Source organism: Anomaloglossus baeobatrachus, chromosome 3 (assembly GCF_048569485.1).
Source record: "Anomaloglossus baeobatrachus isolate aAnoBae1 chromosome 3, aAnoBae1.hap1, whole genome shotgun sequence".
NCBI lineage: Eukaryota > Metazoa > Chordata > Amphibia > Anura > Aromobatidae > Anomaloglossus > Anomaloglossus baeobatrachus.
Genome location: NC_134355.1, coordinates 519,117,257 through 519,141,661, shown reverse-complemented (window position 1 = coordinate 519,141,661; position 24,405 = coordinate 519,117,257). Strand labels below are relative to the sequence as shown.

Genomic DNA, 24,405 nt, shown 5'->3' with positions numbered 1-24,405 from the left:
CTACCTGATGGAACGTAGCTGCGGTACTCGGAGGCAGCGGGTCCAGTTGTTTTCTGGTTGGGCATTGTGGGGTAGCGCTTCCAATCGGTGGTAGTGGTCGGGTGGTGGAGGTTGGCAGTTTTTTCCAAGAGGAAGGTGTGCTGTCATTCTGGCTATCAGTTGGTGGAGAATTCGATTAATAGTTGGTTTGCTAATCCTGGGGCCAAGGGTGGCGTACTTGCGACAGTTGGTTTCTCAATTGGATGTGTTTTAAAAAAAAAAAAAAAAAATGTTATGTGTGGCGCAACCAGTACTGGGGTTCGCCAAGGGAATAGCAGCTGCTGTGTTTCCTTCCAGTTCTGCAGGTCTCGGGAGTTGAGGCCGGGTAGCAGACGAGGTGGGCACGGTGTGTCCGGAGGGCTTGTGGAGTCTGGTGTGGCTGTGTTGGGGAGCGGCTCGGTGCCCAGTGACTGAGGTTATTTGGGGCTGATATTCAGAAGTATGGGTGGCGCGGATAACGTTTGGGACAATGTGTGAGGAAGGCCCAGTGGAGTATTTGATGGTGGCGTTGGCAGTGGTGAGTAACGGTTTTCAGGCTGCTAGGCCGGCGTCCGCAGTGGAGCAGAGGGTGGCGGCTGTGGCTGTCTTGTTAAGGATTAGATGTGGAGAGATGTTTTCGCAGGATCTTAGAGCGCGGCAGGCCTTGAAGGGTTTGGTCGTAAGGGTGTGAGGGAGCGGGATACAAGGGTCTGTCTCCGTTGTTTTGTGGCAGCGTTTGGTGAGTGGTTTGTGGCGGCTATGTTCATCTGAGCACGAGCGGGTTTTTGTTTCCCTTGTCCAAAACGGTTTGTGTTAGCCTTTTGGGGGGCTTTGAGATTGTGGGGTTGGTCAGCCCATCTACGGTCAAGAGCGGAGGTTGGATGTTGGAGGATGTGTCCGAGGTGGTGCAGTGGGTTGAGCGCCGGCTTTGTCGCTCACCGAATTAGATTAGGCGGGTGGTGAAGGTTGGTGTTGTTATACGCGGTCCCGGGTGCGGAATTATGTTGTGAGGGCGCCCAGGCTCATTATTGTGTCGCGTTTGTTAAGGTACCATTTTGTGGCAGTGCTGCAGACTTGATTGCAGGTGGCGGGGGTGGGCGCCCGGAATACTATGGGTCGTATTCCTTCTGGATTGGGCTGCCACGGAGGCCCCTCGGTGGGCTCAGAAAAGGGGTTGTGAGAAGTATTGGGAGGTGGGAGTCCTCTTGTTTCGGTGTTACGTTTGGCCTCAGTTGTTATCGGGTTAAGGCAATGGGGGCATTTGAGTCTTTTGGGAGTGGAATGGGTTGGCGTAACAGGTTGGTGTTATCTGTGGGTTTATAACCCCTGGGTTTTGTGGTGAGGGTGTGCCTCATTTGGATATTTGGGCATTCGTTGGTTCTCGGGGCCTCGACGGTCTGAGGCTCGCCTGAATGTTGCCAGTTGGGTCTGGACGGGTCGATGGTACTGGTCCAGTAAATTGGAGGCAGCGATTTGGTATCTCGAGAAGTTATTTATGAATGTTTTAAAAAAAAAAAAAAAAAAAATTGTTGGTTGTTGCATAGTGTAAGACATACCTGAGCTTAATCGTGGGGTAGTTTTGATAGTGTGACCAGGTTGGAATGGCGTGTGGCTCGTGCGATAGGCAGTATCAATTGAGCCTTATTGGGGGGGCGGCGCCAAAGGTTGGTGGCGCTGAACGGGTGGTTTTGGGGATGCGATGGGGGTGCATCTTCACGTGCTTGGTGCTGTTTTGTGGACGCTGGGATTGCGTGGAGGTGTGGTACAAGCTTTTGGTGTGTGGCGGGTCCAGGCCACGTAAGGAGTCACGTGCCCTGTCCTGTGGCGGGGGGTAGGTCTGGTCCAGAGGCGGTTGAAGGCAATGGTAACTGGACAGAGAGACACCATCTTGGTATGGTGGCTCCAGGTTCCGGGATGTTGCAGGCACGGGGTTCTGCAAAGTTGGGGGGTTAATCCGTAGGTGATTAATACCTCATCTCTGGGTCGGTGTGTTGCGGCCAGGGATACTGGGGTGAGAAGTGGTTCCTGGACTGGGCCTACTCAGGGTTGTATATTTACTGTATTGGTTACTGTGTTACCTATTGTTATTTGTTGGGGTCGCCCGTTGGACGGCGCCCCCTTGTGTTAGTATGTAAATAATAGGTAATAAAGGCTGCTGTGGCCAATTTTAAACCAAGTCACATGCAGTTCGTGTATTATTTACAGATGGTATTGGTGGGTAACACACATACAGCACGACTGGAGAATCCTTCCTCAATGGTCAAGAAAGCCATGGAACCCATAGGGTGGAGGGGCGACATGACTAGAGGGAAGGGAAGGAGTGATGGGGTTAATGGAAACAGGAATGGTTTGTTTATAAGGCAGAGTAAAGGGATTGGTGGGTAGGAGGAGTTCCCTGGAGGAAGAGGTGGGACAGTTGAGGGGTGTAAGTAAAGGACTTTGACTTACCCCCTCTCTCTTGACTTCCGGATATGGAACGATCCCCGCCCACCCTCCCTTGTGTATAATGCCGAGGGGAATTTGGTCTGGGTTGTTTCTTTGTCACAGCAGCGGGGGGTAGGTCTGGTCCAGAGGCGGTTGAAGGCAATGGTAACTGGACAGAGAGACACCATCTTGGTATGGTGGCTCCAGGTTCCGGGATGTTGCAGGCACGGGGTTCTGCAAAGTTGGGGGGTTAATCCGTAGGTGATTAATACCTCATCTCTGGGTCGGTGTGTTGCGGCCAGGGATACTGGGGTGAGAAGTGGTTCCTGGACTGGGCCTACTCAGGGTTGTATATTTACTGTATTGGTTACTGTGTTACCTATTGTTATTTGTTGGGGTCGCCCGTTGGACGGCGCCCCCTTGTGTTAGTATGTAAATAATAGGTAATAAAGGCTGCTGTGGCCAATTTTAAACCAAGTCACATGCAGTTCGTGTATTATTTACAGATGGTATTGGTGGGTAACACACATACAGCACGACTGGAGAATCCTTCCTCAATGGTCATTTCAGTGATGAAAGCAAGTTTAATTTATTTGGGTCTGATGGGAAACATTATGTTCATCGACAAACTGGGGAAAAATTGAACAAAAGTGTGTAAAGAAGTCAGTGAAAGGTGGTGGAGAAAGTGTCATGGTTTGAGGAGTGTTTTCTGCAGGAAGGACTGGACCTCTTTTACAGCTGCATGGCAGAGTGAATGCAAGTGTGTATCAGAACCTTCTTCAGCAACATGTGCTTCCTTACTTGTGTTCATCAACCATCCAGCAATTTTCATGCAGGACAATGTCCCCTGTCTCACAGCAAACAGGTAAAGCCAATTCTTGAAACAAAAAGCATTGAAACAATGCAATGGCCAGCCCAGAATCCTGATCTAAACTCAACAGAAAACCTCTGGAAAATCCTTCGTTACAAAGTTATGACCACGAACCACACAACAGTCGAAGATCTGTGGAAGAGACAAGAAGAAGAGTGAGATAGCAAAAAAAAAAAATGCCAAGGAGGTGTGTGTGTGTGGGGATGATGGTGGTGGTGAATACTTTCACAAGGCACTGTAATAGTTCGGGAAGCTATCCTACATCAGAAACTTGTGTTGAGAATGCTAACCTAGTATATCCTTGTGGCAACTCAACCCACCTAGCCAACCAGAGGGCCCTCAATATAGCAAACAGTCAGCTGTCTGAACCATCATCTCCAACCCTTGGGAGGAAAAGGAGCCCTGTTTGTGGCTCTTGCTGCAACACAATATTTATGTTTCCCATGCTGATGCTCCAGCTGTGAGCAAAATGGTGCCGGCCCAGGTTTTTAGTGAACTTTGAATAGCATTTAAAAATATTTAAATTCATGTATAACTTAACTTGATTCTGTACACATTGATCTGATCATCTCTACCTCAAATTCTAAATATGAAAAAGAAAATATAAATATGTATAAAAATACAAACAAACAAGCACAACCAAGTTGAGCATGCATGTCTATTGAGGGAGTCAAGATTAATAGCAATCAAACATTCAGCTGGCAGCTGCCAGAAGTGTATGGCCACGCAAAAATATCCCACATACATAGTCAAAATAAGATTCAATATATCCCACTGTAGGAAAGAAGGAAAAGACACTGTGCAGCGCTTTTTCTGAGCATAGTAAACCATTAAACTTATATTGGCAAAATATGTAATTATTACACTCACCTTTAGGCTACATACACACGACCGTCCCATTTTTGCGGTCCGCAAAACATGGTCCTGTTTTTTCACTGATGCATCCATGTGGCATCCGTGTGACATCCGTTCCATTTAGTATATGGTCCATGTGTCATCTGTGTGGCATCTGTGTGACATCCATTCCGTTCCGTAGGCGGTCCGTGTGTCATCCGTGTGTCTTCCGTGTTTTTTTGCGGACAGCAAAAAACAGAAGCAGCTAGAAAGAAAAATGGATGGATAGATATAGAGATAGATAGATGGATAGATAGAGGGATAAATAGAGAGATAAAGGGATGAATGAATGGAGGGACAGATAGATAGATAGATAATAGATGAGAAAGACATACAGTACAGACCAAAAGTTTGGATACACCTCATTCAAAGAGTTTACTTTATTTTCATGACTCTGAAAATTGTAGATTCACATTGAAGACATCAGAACTATGAATGAAAACATGTGGAATGAAATACTTTACAAAGTGTGAAACAACTGAAAATATGTCTTATATTCTAGGTTCTTCAAAGTATCCACCTTTTGCTTTGATTACTGCTTTGTACACTCTTGGCATTCTCTTGATGAGCTTCAAGAGGTAGCGGTACTTTGCACGCTGCGACATCGCTACTGCAATATCGTCGGGGTCAAATTGAAAGTGACGCACAGCCGGCGCCAGTAACGACGTCGCAACGTGTAAAGCCTAGATGCACCGATAAATGATCGCATAAAGCGTCGAAAATCGGTGATCTGTGTAGTGTCGGTCATTTCCATAATATAACTGCAGCGACAGGTACGATGTGTTGTTCCTCATTCCTGTGGCAGCACACATCGCTGTGTATGAAGCCGCAGGAGTGGGGAATATCTCCTTACCTGCGTCCAGCAGCTATGCGGAAGGAGATGGGCGAGATGTTTACGTCCCGCTCATCTCCGCCCCTCCGCTTCTGTTGGCCGCCTGCCGTGTGATGTCGCCGTAATGCCACACGACCCGCCCCCTTAGGAAGGAGGAGGGTCGCCGGCCAGAGCGACGTCGCAGGGCAGGTAAGTGCATGTGAAGCTGCCGTAGTGATAATGTTCGCTATGGCAGCTATCACAAGTTATTGCATGTGCGACGGGGCGGGTACTATCGTGCTCGGCATCACTATAATCGGCTAGCGATGTCGCAGCGTGCAAAGTACCCCGTAGTCACCGGAAATGGTTTTCCAACAGTCTTTAAGGAGTTCCCAGAAATGCTTAGCACTTGTTGGCCCTTTTGCCTTCACTCTGCGGTCCAGCTCACCCCAAACCACCTCGATTAGGTTCAGGTCTGGTGACTGTGGAGACCAGGTCATCTGGCATAGCACCCCATCACTATCCTTCTTAGTCAAATAGCCCTTAGATAGCCTGGAGGTGTGTTTGGGGTCATTGTCCTGTTGAAAAATAAATAATGGTCCAACTAAACGCAAACTGGATGGAATAACATGCCGCTGCAAGATGCTGTGGTAGCCATGCTGGTTTAGTATGCCTTCAATTTTGAATAAATCCCCAACAGTGTCACCAGCAAAGCACTCCCACACCATCACACCTTCTCCTCCATGCTTCATGGTGGGAACCAGGCATGTAGAGTCCATTAGTTCACCTTTTCTACAAAGACATGGTGGTTGGATCCAAAGATCTCAAATTTGGACTCATCAGACCAAAGCACAGATTTCCACTGGTCTAATGTCCATTCCTTGTGTTCTTTAGCCCAAACAAGTCTCTGTGTTGCCTGTCCTTAGCAGTGGTTTCCTAGCAGCTATTTTACCATGAAGGCCTGCTGCACAAAGTCTCCTCTTAACAATTGTTCTAGAGATGAGAAGGTGTGTCCAAACTTTTGGTCTGTACTGTATATAAAGTTCCACTCCACAGAATTTTGTAATGTTGAACCCTTTGGTGCCTTTCATGTGGCACTAAAGGGTGCTTAGCCTTGTATTTAGCCAAAAAATAAATAACTAATTTAAAAAAAAAACCCTGTTGGATCCCCCCTATCTTTTGTAGCCAGCTAAGGTAAAGCAGACCACAGCTGGAAGCTTCACCTTGGCTGGTAATCCAAAACAGAGCACACCCCACGCTGCTATTGTAAATTAAATAAATAATTTAAAACAAAAAACGTGGAATTCCCCCCCCAAATTGGATCACCAGCCAAGGTAAAGCGGATAGCTGGGGTCTGGTATTCTCAGACTAGGGAGCTCCACTGTTATTGGACACTCCATAGCCTAAAAATAGCAGGCTGCAGCCACCCCAGAAGTGGCGCAACCATTAGATGCGCCAATCCTGGTGCTTCACCTCGGCTCATCCCGTTGCCCTGGTGCGGTTGCAAATGGGGTAATATATGGGGTTGATACCAGATGTGTAATGCCACCTGGCATCAAGCCCTCGGGTTGGTGATGTCACGGCATCTATCAGATATCCAACATCACTAACCCAGTCAGTAATAAAAAAAATAGACAACAAAAAAAAAAATATTTGAAAAAACACTCCCCAAAACATTTACTCTTTCGCTAATTTATTGGAAAGAACAATCAAATCTAGGTCCGTTGTCATCCAATAAGGGGGTCCCTCGTCGATCCATACTCACTGTCCCAGTCAATGAACAACAGAATGTTCCGCATTGGCTGGGAGTGCAGAGCAGTCACCTGAGCTAACATCATGAGGTCAGCCCAGGTAACCGCAGGGTGGATGACCAGTGTTGCCATCAGGAGGTTAGATGAGATCATTACATGCTGTGATGATGTCCTGCACTCCTGACATCAGTGCTGTCACTGACTTCCATTGTCCGCGGCATTCACAGCGAAGTATCGCAGGAGCCCATGATATCACCTCTAGTCACAGTCTCGGGACACCCGCGAGACTTGATGTGAGAACGCGGCGGTCATGGAAGTCAGTGATGAGCCTGACGTCAGAGGTGAATCAGAGATCATCACTGCAGGTAATGATCTCATCTAACCTCCTGATGGCAGCACTCATCATCCCCGCAGCTACCCGCACTGCTGTGTGAGAAGCTGCTAACACTGCAGTGCGGCCAGATCCTGACACACTGCAGTGCGGTCAGCTGCGGGAGCGGGACACAGACTGCAGGGGCACCTGACGGAACTCACACGGAAGTGTTTCCATGTGGCTTCCGGGGAATTTACGGACCCATTGACTTGTATGGAGTCACAGTTACTTATTAGGGAACAGAATAGGACATGTTCCATAATAACGGAACGGACATACGGCATCCGATCTGTTTTCTTGTAGGATCGGATGCACACGGAAGTGCTTCCATGTGTCATCCGATCCTACACAAAAGACATTGAAAAGATGCTCCTGTATGTAGGTCCGCAAAAATAACAGTAACTGAACAAGACAAACGGAACGGTCGTCTGAATGAGCCCTTAGTGAGCACATAAGGCTCATGTAAAATATATCCTTATTTCTGGTGTAATGGTCTGCTGCTCAATCAATGTTCTGTGAATAATCCCCTCTGTCGTAGATACCACATATGGAGTCTAAAAAGATGCAATAGATCGCATGTTGCGCTTGCAATATATCCAGCTTTGATAAGGTCGGTCTTGGTAGATTATTTTAATAAAACATACATACGTATGTGTGCATATAATAAAACAATGCATTTCGACTTTATTCATAGAGCCTTCTTCAGGTTAAAAAAACATATAAAAAAATGAATAATGTGCACCTCAATGCTATACCAAAGTCCACATTTGGGATCCCAACAAGTCTTTTTATCCTCTACTTTTCATCTTTATGGACAAAATAAGAGAAGTTTCCATTAAATCTTCAAAATCTAGCTTTAATCACTCCACATAAAAGTAAATGTCTATTCAAGTGAAATGACATAGGCAATTTAAAAAAACCTTAATTGGTGTGTTGAAGATTAAAATATAATCGTTAAAGCATGACTTTCCCTGTTAAGAGGTTGATACATTCTTACAATCTGACAATTAATGTAAGTGCTAATTACTTTAGGTCATCAGCAAAGAACCCATTGGCTGTGCTTAGACAACCTTTTGCTCCAAGATAAAATGCTAAGAAAAAAAATCTTCAGTTTGTGTTCATGGTCAATATGAGATCTTTTAATTCATAATGTTGTATTCAAATGGCTTTTAAACCAATATTGGGGTTGCAGAATAGAGATGTATATATAGAAAAAAATCCAGTGAAAGATCCTCTATACCACACCTGGGCAAGGGGCGGCCCGCGGGCCACATCCGGCCCGCCTACTCTCTGTGACCGGCCCGCCCGTCTTCAGGCGGTGCAGGGGAGCCGGGCTGCAGCGTGCCGGGCAGGGAGAGATCCTGCAGGTCCGCACAGTAAGTGCAGGCAGCGGAACGCAGGAGTCTCTCCTCTGTTCCCTGCCGGCACTTTGTCAGTGACACACGCGCGCGCTCTGAATTTATCAGTACTGCGCTGCGTGTGTCATTTCAAAAGTTCCAGCCCGGCAGGAGAAGGAGCAGCACAGCGGGGGCCTTCACGGAGAGAAGCAACGGCGGGGGCCTTTCGCAGAACAGCATCAGCGCAGCCAGGGCCCATATAAGAGAAGGAGCAGCTCAGTGGGGGTCCGTACAACAGAAAGAGCAGCTCAGCGGGGGGGCCTGTAAGGAGGTGCCTGAGGATGGTGACAAAAACAAGGGAGAGGTAAGTAGTGACTAATAAGCTGAGGAGGGGACAATGGGGGAGGGGGGACTGGTGACTAATACTGGGGGTGTAGTGGTGTAGTTTTACAGGTGTAGTATATGGTGTTGTGTATATAGTGGTGTAGTATATAGTGGTGTAGTACATGGGTTCAGGGGCGTAACGACCGCGGTGGCAGAGGTCGCCACTGCGACCGGGCCCACAGGGTTATAGTGGCCCGGCAGCCGCTCTGCAGAGCCGGCTGCCGGGCCCCTATGTGTAGTGCCGTTGTGTAGTGGCCGACAATACAACTGTCAGGGGGTCGGCCTGTGAGTCAGGGGAGCCCAGTGTCAGTAGAGAGGCCCCTGACCTGGAGAGGCCCACCAGCCGTTTCTGAGCTGCGGCAGAGCAGGAGTGCTCCTGACCTGCACAGCAGACGGAATAATCCATCCTGCAGGACCTGCGATGACGTCATGCCCATGTGACTGTGTGGGAGGAGACACAGGATGCCGGGCAGAAAGCAAGAGATACTGATTCCTGAAGGAGATTTGGACACATGATGACTGGTAATAAGAAAAGAGGGGACATGAGAGGGGGTGCAGGGTGAGTGGCATATGAGGGCTGCAGACTGACAGATGGATGTGAAGGGGTGCAAAGTGTTTGAGAGGGGTAAGTTGGGGTACAGGCAGGGTGAGATATGTGGGCAGGGTGTGTGACATATCGGGGTGTAGTGTGTGTGATATGGAGGTGCAGGCTGTATGGGAAGCAGGGTATGTGACATATGGGGGTATAGTGTGTGTGTGATCTGGGGGGTGCAGGCTGTATGGGGAGCAGGGTGTGTGAGATATTGGGGTGCAGGTTGTATGGGGAGCAGGGTGTGTGACATATCGGGATGTAGTGTGTATGGTTTGGAGGTGCAGGATGTATGGGAAGCAGGGTATGTGACATATGGGGGTATAGTGTGTGTGTGATCTGGGGGGTGCAGGCTGTATGGGGAGCAGGGTGTGTGAGATATGGGGGTGCAGGTTGTATGGGGAGCAGGGTGTGTGACATATGGGGGTGTAGTGTGTGTGATATGGAGGTGAAGGCTGTATGGGAAGCAGGGTATGTGACATATGGGGGTATAGTGTGTGTGATCTGGGGGGTGCAGGCTGTATGGGGAGCAGGGTGTGTGAGATATGGGGGTGCAGGTTGTATGGGGAGCAGGGTGTGTGACATATGGGGGTGCAGGCTGTATGGGGAGCAGGGTGTGTGACATGGGGGTGTAGTGTGTGATATGGGGGTGCAGGCTGTATGGGGAGCAGGGTGTGTGACATATGGGGGTGTAGTATATTACAGGTGTACTATATGGAGATGTAGTAGATTACAGGTGTGCTATATGGAGGTGTTGTATATAGTGGTGTAGTATATGGGGGTATAGTGATGTAGTATATTACAGGTGTGCTATATGGAGGTGTAGTATATTACAGGTGTACTATATGGAGGTGTAGTATATTACAGGTGTGCTATATGGAGGTGTAGTATATTACAGATGTACTATATGGGGGTGTACTATATTACAGGTGTAGTATATGGGGTGTAGTGATGTAGTATATCGCAGGTGTATTATATAGTGGTGTAGTATAATACAGGTGAATATGGGGGTGTAGTGGTGTAGTATATTACAGGTATATGGAGGGGGTGTAGTATAATACAGGTGTAGTATAGGGGGGGTGTAGTGGTGTAGTTTATTACAGGTGTAGTATATAGGGGTGTAGTGATGTAGTTTATTAGAGGTGTAGTATATGGAGGGGGTGTAGTAATGTAGTATATTGGGTAGAACTGAGTTAATTATATTAGTCCGACCCTCTAAACCAATCCCAATTTCTCATGCGGCCCCATGGGAAAATTAATTGCCCACCCCTGCTCTATACACTGAGAATGTCCTCTAATTGGTGCTGCAAGGCTGATTCTGTACCAGTTTTTTTTTTCTTTTTTATTACAAAGTTATGGCCCATGACCAAGACCCATTCAAGTTTGGATTTTAACCACAAATCTCTGAGGGTGTGGCCATGTTTTGATTATTCAGCATTAGAGATGAGCGAATCTTTTAAAGTTCAGCTTGCTGAGCAATACCGAACAAATGCTATGTTCACCAAACTGTTTGTTGAACCAAATCAAAACCTTTCCAAACCCCATTGGATTCAATAGGAGGATAAGCCTAAGGCAGAAAAAACAACTTAAGGAGGGTCAAAAAGCTTCCAAAACAGCAAATTATGTTTTACAGTGCAGCCCCACTGTTTTGGCTTAGCCATTAGCTTCCTAGTCTATTAATATAAAAAATATTGAAGTGGATGAGAGACAGGTGTAGGGCTGGTGTGTCCATACAAGTGCCGACAAAACACAACTTGGAGACCCATCTTAAACTCTTAAGATTTAAAACCTTTCAGGCACACAGCAGGACAGTGGCATCAATTGCCCCCCTCTCCCCCCCTCATTTCCCCATAGTGTCTTTGCACATCAGGGAGGTATGGTCCATGCAAAACACAGGATGTGGCCTGGCATCTCCATTTTTAAAAGTGATCACACAGCAAACGTCTCTTTTGCAGCAGTGCATCAAGGCCAGAATAGTGTCCTAGAAATTACTGTACAATCAGGTTGACGATCTGAGCCATTAAAGGCACATGTGTGATGTCTCACACGCGTAGTGCTGCCACAACATTTGCACCATTATTGCACATGGCCTTCTCTGGTTCTAGGTTTAGTGGAGACAGCCATTGATCAAGCTTGGCCTGCATAGTGGTCCACAGCACTGCAGCTGTGTGACTGCGTTCTCCAATGCATATTAATTTCAGCACTGCCTTATTACATTGACTTACACACAGGATTTGGGCTGGCGTTTCAGTTTTTGAAATCAAGAGCTGCATGAGTGACAGGATTAGGCCTTTTGTTCCCATATTCCTGTCACTACAGGCAAAAGACAACTAGTAGATCCTACTTGGAGTCTTCACATTTCCAAAAATTAAGGTCAGTAATCTGCAAAAGTGGCAACAATTGGCACAGACTACAAATAGTCCAACACCACAACATTGCTGCGTGGGACTGGCCCTGTAACAAGGCCTGAACCAGCATTTCTACTTTCACCAGAGACAGCAAGATGATAGACAGGCATAGGCGTTTTGCTTCTAGACTCCCGACACTACACCATCGTCTAATCTGCACACTCTGGGACTGGGGTGGCAAAGTCATCGGACATCCATGACTTGTTCATCTTTATGAAATTTAGGAAGTCTATGCTTTCAGGGGACAGACGGATGCGTATATCGGTCAATACACCACCAGTAGCGCTGAAGACATGTTTGGAGAGAATGCTGGCTGTCGAGCAGGCCAATACGTCTAAGGCGTGACTGGGAGCTCAGGCCACTCTTTCATTTTTGTAGACCAAAATGTAAAAGGGTCCAATTGCCTCCAAATGGCAATGATGCTGAGCTATAGATACTCCTGCAATTTACTCTCCAGTCGTTCACTATGTGTCAGACTTTTACCCTGTTCTGCTGGTGCACGTGACAGTCTTAAAATCTCATAGAAATTGCTTCTGCCAATTGAACTGCTGCTACTGCTTATGTTTCTGCATTAACGACGCAATGCTCCTGAGTTGGAATTCTAGAACTGCAATGCATGCTGTGTGCCTGACTGTTGTCTTGTGGAAAACTACTGTTAAGCTGTTCCACTCCAGCATCCACTCATCCCTTTCCAGAGGGGAAGCATCTAGCTAAATTTACTCTTGTACCGTGGATCTAACTGAGTGGCAACACAGTAGTCAGAACTATTTCTAATACTAACAATACGGACATTATGTTGCAGCAGCAAGGTGCTCATGTGTCGGATGCTTCCATGAGGTCCAAGTCCATATTGTGTTGGTAGCAGAGTAATGCACAAGCTTGCCTCCTCTTTCCCCTCCCACCAACTATGGAAAAAAAAGACGGAATCAATATCTTCTTCATCTCCTGAGTTTTCGGTGCCCATCACCTTTTCCTGCTCCATTTGTTCCTCAACTCCTGCACTTTCACTACCAGTTTATCTGTTACCAAGAGCCTGCCTTGATCAATAGACTCCACCCTCCCATGACACCCGCCTGTGCAATGACTGTCTAGACCTTACAGGAAATGGTATCCCTTCCTCATCTTTCACTGCTTCCTCCTTTTCCATTGGGACCCCCACCTCCTCCCGCAGACTATTCAGAATCTGGTCCAACATGTAGATGAGCAGAATAGGGATGCTGATGACGGCATCGGCAGCCCTAACCATCTTTTTAGCTATTTCGAAACTATGCAGGATAGTACAGAGGTCCTTCATCTAGGCCCACTCTGCAATCGTGATTTGTCCCATATTTGCATCGTGTAGTCCCAGTCTATGCCTCATGGTTTAGTGCACCAGGGATTGCTGCTGCTGCTGCCACAGTCGCTGCATTATGTGTAGAATGAAATTTCACTGTGTTGGCAAATCACATATCATCCAGTTAATCGGTTGGCCGAAAGACATTTCATAGCGTTGTAAGTAGATTAGCCACAGGGTGCGAATGGTGGAAGTGAGAACTCAGCAACAGAGCCTTCTGCAGCAGCGCTTCCAGGCCAGGATAATAGGCTAGAAATTTCTGTACAACCAGGTTGAGGACGTGAGCCATGCAAGGCACATGTGTGATGTTGCCCAGGCGTAGGGCTGCCAACAGGTTTGCATATCGCCGCCTACATATTCCTCACAGTCCATCGGTTGGTCAAGAACACCTTACTCCACCCTCACTCAGCACAGCCACCAGTCTTCTGCTCCGCAGTTTTGGTGACAACAAAGATTATTTCCTCCCACACATGCCAAACCAAAGAGCTTGAACTTCACCATTTGTAAACTGTTGGCCATGGAAATGCTGCCTTTCTGCCTGGTAGATACAGGTGGTTTCCGAAACCTGATAGCCCTTGCAGTCCCTCAGTACAAACTGCCCAGTCGCCATTACTTCTCTACTAAAGTTGTGCCTGTTACACCATCATGTCACAGATAACATTACCTTTTCCTTGAAACACTTGTGTCTCCCAGGGTGCATTTTACTACTGACACCTGGATGAGTACACATGGTCAGGGACATTACATCTCACTGACTGGGCACTGGGTTACTCTGGTGGCTGCAGGGGCAGGAAGGGAAAGGGCTGCTTCCCAAGTCTGGAAATCCCCAAGCCTTGTAGGACAAACCGCTGGATTTACCGATTCCTCCACCACTTCTGCTTTCTCCACCTCCTCTAGGGTCTCCACCCGCTCCCTCAACCTCTCGTTCCAAGAGTGCATAGAGATTCCCCCCTCTTCCTTACAGCTCAGCTAAGGCAAGCCAGAGTATGAAAACCCTAAACTATAGCAATTGGAAAAGGCAAACATACAGGTGAAGTATATAGTCCACTGTAAGTTCAGTTCTTTGCATGGATATTTCAGAATCAGGTTTCTTACAATTATATTTTATGAGCCATATTGAAAAAATATAACATTTTTGCTAAATATTTCCGAGAAATATAAAACTGCTGTATGTTTAAAAATCACCTTTATTGACATGCAAATATACATATTCAAATGACATTTGCGGGACTTTTAGGGGTTTACCTGTTGTTCATGTTTAAACTCTTAGGAGTTCATTCTCCTATCTTTTTAACATGATGTTATATTTGTGCCTCTTTCCTCTATATGTCAATAGTTCAGTAAAAAAAATAACCCAATACAAACATATGCTCAGACTTGTGTATATAAACTGTTTTAATAGTTCTAGCAAATAAGAGTTCCATTGTTTAGCTCATTATCATTGCTTGATCTTTGACCATTTTCATCCATTGGTACTTCTTCTACCATTGCCTGATTGACACCACTTGAGTCAGTAGATGAGATTTTTCCATTTGTAGCCTTTTTTGGCCTGCATAGATATAGCAGCCATGATTTATAACCATGACCTATAAATACATATAACAGAGGATCAAAGCAGGTATTAAGAACAGCTAAACACAGTGTTATAACAACTGTCTTCTGAAGGACACCATGTAAGGTGCAGATATCCGGATGATGAACCAAGTAATGTAGATGAACTGTCCTTTGAATATGATATGGCAAAAAACAGACACAGCAAACCAAAAGAATCAAGGCTATCATAGTAACTTGCTTTTGAATGGTTTTCTTCTCCATAGGCATAATAACAATATGCCTGATAATCAATCCATTACACACCAAAATGGCCAAGAAAGGCAGTGTGAATCCAACAACCAAAGCATAATAATTCATATACATTACCCTCTTCCATGCTGACAGCAAGGAGGGCTCAAAACACCTTGTAACATTTTCCCGAACAATGATTCCAGAAAGGAGGAAGGGTATTGTGCTTAGACCCGTAAAAATCCAGACACCGGCACAAACTTTAATGGCGGTCTTTACTTTGATTGCTCGTTGGTGCACCACTGACAAATAGCGGAAAATACTCAGACAAGCCAAGAAAAAGATGCTGCAGTACATGCTGTAGAAGAAAGAGAATGTAGTAACACGGCACAGAAAGTCTCCAAAAATCCAACTTCCATTCTTGTGGTAGTAAGATATTCTTAGAGGCAGGAATAATATGAACAGAAGATCAGCAGCTGCGAGGTTCAGTAGGCAAATCGTTGAAATTCCTTTTTTTCTCCTAACCTTGCAAAAAACATACACGGCAGCCCCATTAAACAGCAGCCCACTGAGGAAAACAATGATGTAGATCACTGTATATAACAGGTTCTTGTAATCATCGTCTATTGGGCAAGGGTGTGTTGTGTTTGCCTCACTGTCATTCATCTAGAAAGATAGAAACAAAGTGCATTACAGTATATGTTGTATCAGCATGTCCCACTGCAACCAGACTTAGCAATGTAAAGTGTTTCCAATCCATCCTATCCAATGCAGCATCACCAGCAGTGATGCGTGTATCTGTATCCGTGATGAACGTTGAGCTGAATATCCCGCACTTCTGGTCATGCGCACTAGACCTGTCTGAAGCTGGGACCTGTACACCCGGTCAGGTTCATACCGCACATGACCAGAAGTGTGGGACATTCAGCTCACCGTTCACCGCGGATACAGGTAAACACATCATTGCTAGTGACACTGCATTGGATAGCATGTTAGTACACCCCTGTGGGTGTGCTATCATGCTAAGAGGGCGGACTAATCGGTGGATATAACGCCCCCATGACTAGTCCCTGACCTCATTAGCATATTATAAAGAATCTTTAGAAATATTTTTTCTAAAGATCTCTTTATCTATGCTACTAGATGCAGGGACGGTTAGGCAGGGACTAGCAATATGCACCCAGAACTGCTCGTGATTCTCGGTGCATATTGCACCTGACAGGTTCACTTTAAGAAAATCTACAAAGGAGAGAGCAGCAACCTGAAATTGATAGCGCATCCATTCTCACTGTGAACCAAAAAATAGCAGAATGCTATAGACTGTAAATCATAAAGCCTTCTACTGGACAGTGCGATTGAGATTTTTTTTTATACCACACAACAACATTTAAAGGGGTGGTTGCCTTTCAACAAACCTTTGTCCATAGGCTCAGTTATGTGCAATAAAACAAAAACTGAGCTGTATTACTCCTTCCAAGGAGTGAAAGGTTTGTTAACAAACTCTTAAAAACTGGTGTCTGTAAATAAAAAAGTCTACATAAAATATAATGTGAAAGTACAAAATCCATTCAACTACACAGCCAGAGCTCATCATTCATTAACACAGTAGCAATTAGTAACTTACTGATACTAAAGTAGGGTTCACACACACCGTGGTTTTTATATGTGATGGAAAAACATACTTGATAAGGTTTATAACTTTTTACTATTTAGTCTAGAATTTCTTGTGAAACCACAAAGGCCATTTATTTACTAGATTGCTCTTGTGGCCTCTAGTGTTTAGGACAGAGGATGCAGAAATTGAAGAATACATTTATTATATACTGTAAATGTAAAATATAAAAATCAAATTATTAGCTGTTAGGGCCAATTCACCATTTGCAATTTATAGACGTCACTTTCTTGTGCTGTCTTGTCGTATTTATTGACTTTTTTTGTAACAGATTCTTCAAAATGGTGTAAACAGTTCATGAATTTCGCACAAAATTGTTCTTTATTATTGGTGTTAATCATATTTTGCAACTTTTTAGCACCAAAATTGTGCCAAATTGAACACTCCTCCATAAATCTTACTCCAGGCAGCGACTGGCATGAGGTGTACACTCCCGAAATATATAACGTTTGGGAAAAATCACATTTTATGAAACTGTGTAGAACAAGCAAAGCTGTCAAGGAAAAATTAAAAAAAAAGACAAATAAGAAAGACAACTTAAAAAGTGACACAAAACATAGAGAATAGGACACAAATACTAAAGCCACTAAAAAGGAAGAAATTATTTCAGAAAACTGGTGAAACAGCCATAATGAATCAAGACATTACTATTTTAGCACATTTGAAAAAGATGATCTTAGCATTTCAAACCATCTAAAAAGTACAGACTAAAGGCCGCTTTACACGCAACGACATTGCTAATGAGATGTCGTTGGGGGTCACAGAATTCGTGACGCACATCCGGCCTCGTAGCGACGTCGTTGCGTGGGGCATGTACGAGCGACCGCTAAAGATCAAAAATACTCACCACATCGTTGATCATTGACACGTCGTTCATTTTCCAAATATCATTGATATTTTGGGACGCAGGTTGTTCGTCGTTCTTGAGGCAGCACACATCGCTATGTGTGACAACCCAGGAATGAAAAACAACAGCATTCATACGTCCTCCGGCAACGAGGTGGGAGTGTCCTTCATACGGATGCTCTCCGCCCCTCCGCTTCTATTGGTGGCCTTCTGTGTGACGTCGCTGTGATGCTGCACGAACCGCCCCCTTAGAAAAGAGGTTGTTCGCCGGCCACAGCAACGTCATTAGGTAGGTAAGTACGTGTGACGCGTACTACCGATTTTGTCCATCACGGGCAGCGATATGCCCGTGATGCACAAACGACGGGGGAGGGTGCGATCGCTAGCGATATTGCTAACGATGTCGCAGTGTCTAAAGCACCCTTAAATGGCATGGGGGAGATCTAATTAAAGGGGATATCAGGTCTATTTAAGTTTTTTTCTTTCTGTAGTCATGCCACCACGCCTGCTGCACTGATATGTCAGACATACAGTGAGATTGATGGAGGCGTGGTTAGCTGCTATTAGCGGTATGCCACTACTGCACTCTACATAATATTTTATGAAATTTTGTGAAGAAGGTTGACATAAACAAATATTTGGAAACCCCTGTGTGTAGGGACTTATAGTGTTGATATATAATGAATTTCTCTGATGAGAATACCTCTAAGTTTTATTTTGATGTTTGACACTGGTACAATTTGATATTCCTGCTATAAAGTGTGAACCATGATCTGGTATCAGTGACCACATTATTAGTTGAATAGATATGTATACGAAGCCTGGAAAACTAGGGAGACTGTGAAGTTTAGTTCTCTGGTGACATAAGTGATAAAGGAAATATTTTCTGCTCATATTCGGATTTAACTGGAAATCAACATAACTGTCATATAGCTGCATTTATACAACTATTGCAGGTAGCGCTCACCGGGTGGTAGAGTGTTGTATTGTCAAGAAAAGCATTGCAAAAGTTCAGGGTTTGTTATGTAGTTTTTTGATGTATGACTTGTGAAGCTGAATAGAGCTTATTGAGAAATGAAGGCTAATTAAAATAAAATTCCACAAAGTAATTTCCTTCATAGATAATTAAAATACCTTATTGTAATCCATTGTTTTGTTCTGTCAAAAACACTTTAACACATTATTATATTTTAGTCACATTTTCTGTCAGTTTTGTTTCATGTATAAATATGTTATGAATCTGTTGAAGTTACAATTAAAAAAAGGAATAAGGTCTCATTCAGACATCAGGGAATTTCCATGTATGTAAAAAAACCTCTGTATTTCATCAGTGTGTTAGGACTTATTCTCATTATTGTTTGGTCAGTGTGACAGTTATTATCATCAGTGTTTCAGCAGTGATTTACTGATAAAACATATAAAAATACTAAGCTTCTACTATCCAATAGGAATCATGGACAACTACGGACAAAGGTGCAGATAGGGTCTTACTAGATAAATGAAGTGAAATAATGAAGGCGGATTAACTCACCTATTAGGGTTGTGCCAGTCACAACCCCTAAGTACGCTTCAGAAATGGTGGCTGCTAAAATCAGTACCAGAGTAGAGAATCCGGGTGTATGCCGCGCTGTCACCAGAATGTCCTAATGTTGATTGTATTATAATTTCTTTTATTCAGGTCAACGTGTTTCAGAGAGCTCAGTCTTCTTCATTAGGACAATCCCAGGTTGATTTTTCTTGATTGTCCTGATGAAGGAGATGATCTCTCCAAAAAGTGTTGAGCTGAATAAAAGAAATTATAATACAATCAACATTTGGTCATTCTGGCGACAGTGCGGCATACACCCGAATTCTCTACTCTGGTACTGATTTCAATATGAATCATGGACGTCCCACCGACTGAATGCTGATAACATCCATGTGTTGTATGTGATATTCATGGACCTATACACTTTAAGGGCTGTTTCTGACATCCGTTATCATTGGTCCAGTCTTGGACCTCATTGCATGGACTGGCTATGCTTCTCCTGACCTGAGCCATAACAGCTTCATAGAAATATACGAGGCTGTCATGTTCAGGTCAGGAAACGCACAGCCAGTCCGTGCATTAAAATGCAAGATTGGACCGATGATCACAGATATCTGAAAGAGCCTTTATGGGTAGTTTTGAAGTGTAATTCCTATCAATAATGGACACATCATCATGATTTATTTGTTCACCACTCAGTCCACAAAAAAACCCCACTCACACGTGAATTGCCCCATAGACTATAATGTGCACATGATCTATCCATGAAATCCACAGATAGAAGACATATGTGAAAAACAAACATCTGAATGAGGCCTTAGTATTGCGCAATTCATGTATGAAGCATTAGAATATAAAAATAGAAAGCAAAGTCAGTGGCTGGTCCACGGCTTGGGAGATTGGTGTCTAAAGCCATCATAAATATATTCTACTAATGGTGACAATATCACACTTACATTATTTTACCTTTTTCCCATGGAATATTCCTGTTGATATATAGTTAGAAATCCTTGTAAAAGAAAAAAAGATAAGTCAGTGAAATGTCAATGTAAATGTGGCATATCCATTGCTAACATTTCTTTACTGTCCCATGCATTTGTTGGACATTCAGAAATCCATTGGTTTACCAAACAATCACATGGAATAAGGTTTCAGTTGATAGCATTTTTGCGACTAAATATGCAATATGTGATTTCACTATAAATTAGTCGCATTTGGTTAGCAAAGTCGGTGCCCTCCCCTACTTTAATAAACAGGGCTGATATAAATGTGGCGCCCTGGACAAGCCAGGACGTCACAAGCACTACACCAACACACCCCACACTCCCGGTCAGGCACACCAAAGTCAAACAAAATCCTTGTTGCCTCCCTCCAGGGGCTGATGTTCACACCAGGTGGTGGGCCAGGCAGTTGGTCCCGCCCACCGAGGAGTGCACAGTCCTGGAGGCGGGAAAAGGAAGAAGTTGAGTTTTAGAGTTTTAAGTGGAAGGAATGAAGTGGTAGAGGAGCAGACAGAAAGTGGTCCGGGTGTGTGGCCCGGACGGAACAGCAAGGTTGGCAGACGGTGGTGACCGTCTGCAGGAGAGGCCTATTGGAGCTAGCCGTAAGGACCGTGGACGGGCGGTGGCCCGGCGGTACCAAACCAGTACGCAAAGAGAAGCCAGCACCATCCGGCAGGGGCTTACGGACCCCGACAAGGCTAGGAGTCGCCGTGCAATTTGTCAAATCCGTTAGCAAAGGGAACCTCCTGGGTTTCCCAGCAGCCAAGTCCCGACAGAAGGCAACAGTCCAACCGAGAGAGGGAAACACAGTCACCGCCAAGGCTAAAGTTCCCAGGGCCAGAGCCTGCGGGCAAAAGGGGCTCCTTCAGCACATATCCAAGCTGGGGAGCGGGTTACCGGTGGGAACCCATTGGAGCCGTCTACACTACACAGGTGCAGGGAAAGGCAGTCACCATCAACCTGCTGGGAGGAGAAACACCGCAGCCGTCTGTGGGACCCGTCCATTCAGCCGTTTGTTTTACCGAAGACTCTGTGTTCATCATTGGCTGAGTGAGTACCACCGTGCCGTGCGGCACAGCGCTGCCCCCGCGACCCTGCACCTCACCAGGCCCTGTAACCCGCCTGCCATCCATCCCTACCCCCTCACCGGGCCCCGGGACAACCAACCCCCTACCCACAGAGGGGAGAACTAACATCCAGGCTGCTCCCTGTCATCGCTCCCGGGATCCCCGTCCAGAGCAGCGGTGGTGTCACCAATCTCACCACAACCGTGGGTGGCGTCACGGACAATATCCCTAAACCACAAACATTTCCCCTTTTCACTCACGGGCGAGGAACGCCGCTCGAGTCCCCGGGATCCGGCCCACCGCTTGAGCCACCACCGAGCAGCAGCCGCGGCAGCAGCCGAACCCGAGCAGTGGGAGAGCGCAGCGTCCCCTCCTCCGCCCGCGACATAAACATATATTAAAAAGTTCCAAAAGTTTCTATTACTGTCCCATTTTTCTGAATGGAGATTATAGAAAGATGTGTATTTGCTGCTGATAGTCGCATTATTCTGGGAGAATTATAAATTTATATACGACTGAAGTTCGGAGTTTGGGTACTGTTCATATGCTAAAGCTTGTTGAAAGGCTGTGAACAAGCTTAATTTTTTTATCAGATTATTTTTATTAAATATTTTTTACATACAAATTTAAGACATACACCTTGTACACTTTATACACAGCATAGATAGAATCCCCCCATAACACATTAGAACTAATATAACTGTAGGGCCCTTAGGGTTTGACTCATACATATATATAAATATATAGAGGGAGAAAAAAAAAAAAAAAAAGAAAGAAACAAAACTTGTACAACATGGAACTAAAAACTTTTAAATTCAATAAATTGGTGAGCGAGAGAGTGTGGGGAGTTGTTATTTTAATAAACCTTTTTTCCCCTATGTGTGTTTTTTCTTTAAACTCTATATTTCCCGAGTTACTAATAGGGGTGTCTGATAGATGCCAATAATGCCAATTACTAATCCCTGGGCTTGATGTCAGCTTTCAATTCACAGATGACAACCCCAAAATATTGCCCCAATTGCCACCGCACCAGGGCAATTGGGAAGAGCTGGGCAAAGCACCAGAATTGGCACATCTCATCGATGCACCAATTCTGGGGCAGCTGTGGGCTTCTGTTTTTAGGTTGGATAGGTTCTCCCAGCCTGATAGTATCAGACCCCTGCTGTCTGCTTTATCTTGGCTGGTTATCAAAAATAAGGTGGGGCCCATGCTTTTTTTTTTAAATGTATATAAATTAAAAATGGCATAGGATCCCCTCTATTTTTGATAATCAGCCAAGGTAAAGCAGCTCACAGTTGTCTACTTTACCTGTGCTGATTATCAAAGATAGGTGGGAGCCCACGGTCTTCTTTTGATTTTTTTTATTTTCTATCCACATTTGTTTGCAGGGCAATTTCCCCATTCTGCATCCTTTTTCAACCCTTTAGACCTTACTACATCCATTTTACAACCATTTTACAGCACAGACTTTTGGAGAGCCGAGATCTCTATCTGCACATGCGCTGCTCCGACACCATTTTCTTAAAGCCCATTGCATCCATCGCCAGCAGATTAATAACTCATGTCACCAGTACGCCCCTTCCTCAAAGCCTAAGGCCTGCAGCATCGCCTCTTGTTGTTGCCGCATGTTCATTAGCATGTTCATTATTCAGGTTGTGTACCTATGTATAGCAACTTCAAACCTAGCATTTTAGAATTCATTAAATTATTTTTCATTTTGATTGAAGTGAGAGAACATCAATATTAAAAAGTATAGCCAGCCTCCAGCTGTGAGGATTTATCTTAGCTGGGTATCATAATTAGGGGGGACCACCCGTTGTTTTTTAATTATTTATTTATTTATTTTACTGCCCGATATAGACCCACCTACCAGCGGCTGTGATTGGTTGCAGTTAGACAGCTGTCATGCTGCATGGGGGCGGGTCTGACTGCAACCAATCACAGACACCGGTGGTCAGGAGAAGCAGTGAATATATATGAGCCTAATGAGTGGGTGTAGTGAATATGTAATGAGGCTAATGAGACGGTAGGGAAGAAGAATGAGAGGCAGTGGGAGCAGTGTGACAGCCACACCGGCGGTGATCAGTAAGTATGAAGCGCTTAGAGAGAGAGAGACAGGGAGAGGGAGAGAGAATGAGTGGCGTAATACTGTGTCATCCTTATTCCCAGAAACTATATGTGAGTCAGAAATGCAGCAGGTATATTATCCAGGCTCTCCCCATTCAGTTCATCACTTTCCCATCCATTTCAGCCTTTTTCTTAGGCCCCCAGTACTCTTTGTTGGGTTCAGCAGAATTTCCCAATGACTTGCATTGTATTCGCTATTCGTAACAAATACACAAGTAAAACAAAGTATTCGTTATGAGTATAGCGATTACGAATAGAGTTGAGCGCGGTTCGTGGTTCGAGGTTCTCCAGTTCGCGGCTCTAGTGATTTTGGGGGCTGTTCTAGATCGAACTAGAACTCGAGCTTTTTGCTAAAGCTTGATAGTTCTAGATACGTTCGAGAACGGTTCTAGCAGCAAAAAAAACAGCTAATTCCTAGCTGGCTTTCCGCTGTAATAGTGTAAGTCACTCTGTGACTCACACTATTATGACATTTCAGTGTATAGTGTGCGGGAACAGCGCATTCAGATCACTGCTGTATGTATAATGGCGATCGCCATTTTTTTTTTTCCCTTGTCTTCCTTCCCTAAGCGCGCGCGTGTTGTGGGGCGGGCCAGCATGTCAGCCAATCCCAGACACACACACAGCTAAGTGGACTTTTAGCCAGAGAAGCAACAGCATGTGTGATAGGATGTCCATGTCACATGTCCCTGCATTATAAAACCGGACATTTTCCTCCAGCACGCCATTATCTGCCTTCTGCGTCCTTGGTGTCAGACATCACTGGCGCAGCTCCTATCGCTGATACTGCTGTATACGCTCCATACACAGCGCTGGACAGCTTAGGGATAGCACTTTCTATCAGTCCTTTTAAGGGCTCATACCGGCAGGGTCAGAGCCATAGGTGACAGGTCAGTGAAAACAGAGTTTAACAGCTACACAAGATGACAGCGTCTGTGTAGCTAAGGTCAGGGATTTCCTCGCTGCATTTCCCCATTAGGAAGGATAGAAAGGCAGGCTTCCTTTCCTCTACCCAGAGACCCACAACCCTGCCACTGTACCCTCCTGCCCTTTGCACACTCCAACTCATTGTTACTAAGCCATTATACTAGCAAACACTGAGTGAACTTAGTGGAATCCTAAACGTGGCTGTTGGACTTCTGTATTGTCCCACTAGTGCAAAGATATTTGCAGCACGTCTGCCTGCATT

The 24,405-nt window shown here is 45.1% G+C and overlaps 1 protein-coding gene across 7 annotated transcripts in view; it reads right to left on the bottom strand.

Moving 5' to 3' along the window:
• Window positions 1-14,362: 14,362 nt before the first annotated feature.
• The window catches only part of LOC142295483 (cysteinyl leukotriene receptor 1-like), a 50,001-nt gene continuing 39,958 nt past the window's right edge, over window positions 14,363-24,405 (bottom strand). For 4 of the 7 annotated variants that reach the window (XM_075338584.1, XM_075338582.1, XM_075338585.1 and 1 more), the window contains 2 exons: window positions 19,978-20,030; window positions 14,363-15,641 (listed from right to left, as the gene is read on the bottom strand). In XM_075338584.1, coding sequence (XP_075194699.1) covers window positions 14,598-15,641 — 1,044 coding nt within the window. In that variant the 5' untranslated portion in view covers window positions 19,978-20,030 and the 3' untranslated portion in view covers window positions 14,363-14,597. The remainder of the gene's footprint in view (window positions 15,642-19,977; window positions 20,031-24,405) is intronic. The other 3 variants (XM_075338588.1, XM_075338587.1, XM_075338586.1) reach the window with 1 other exon arrangement.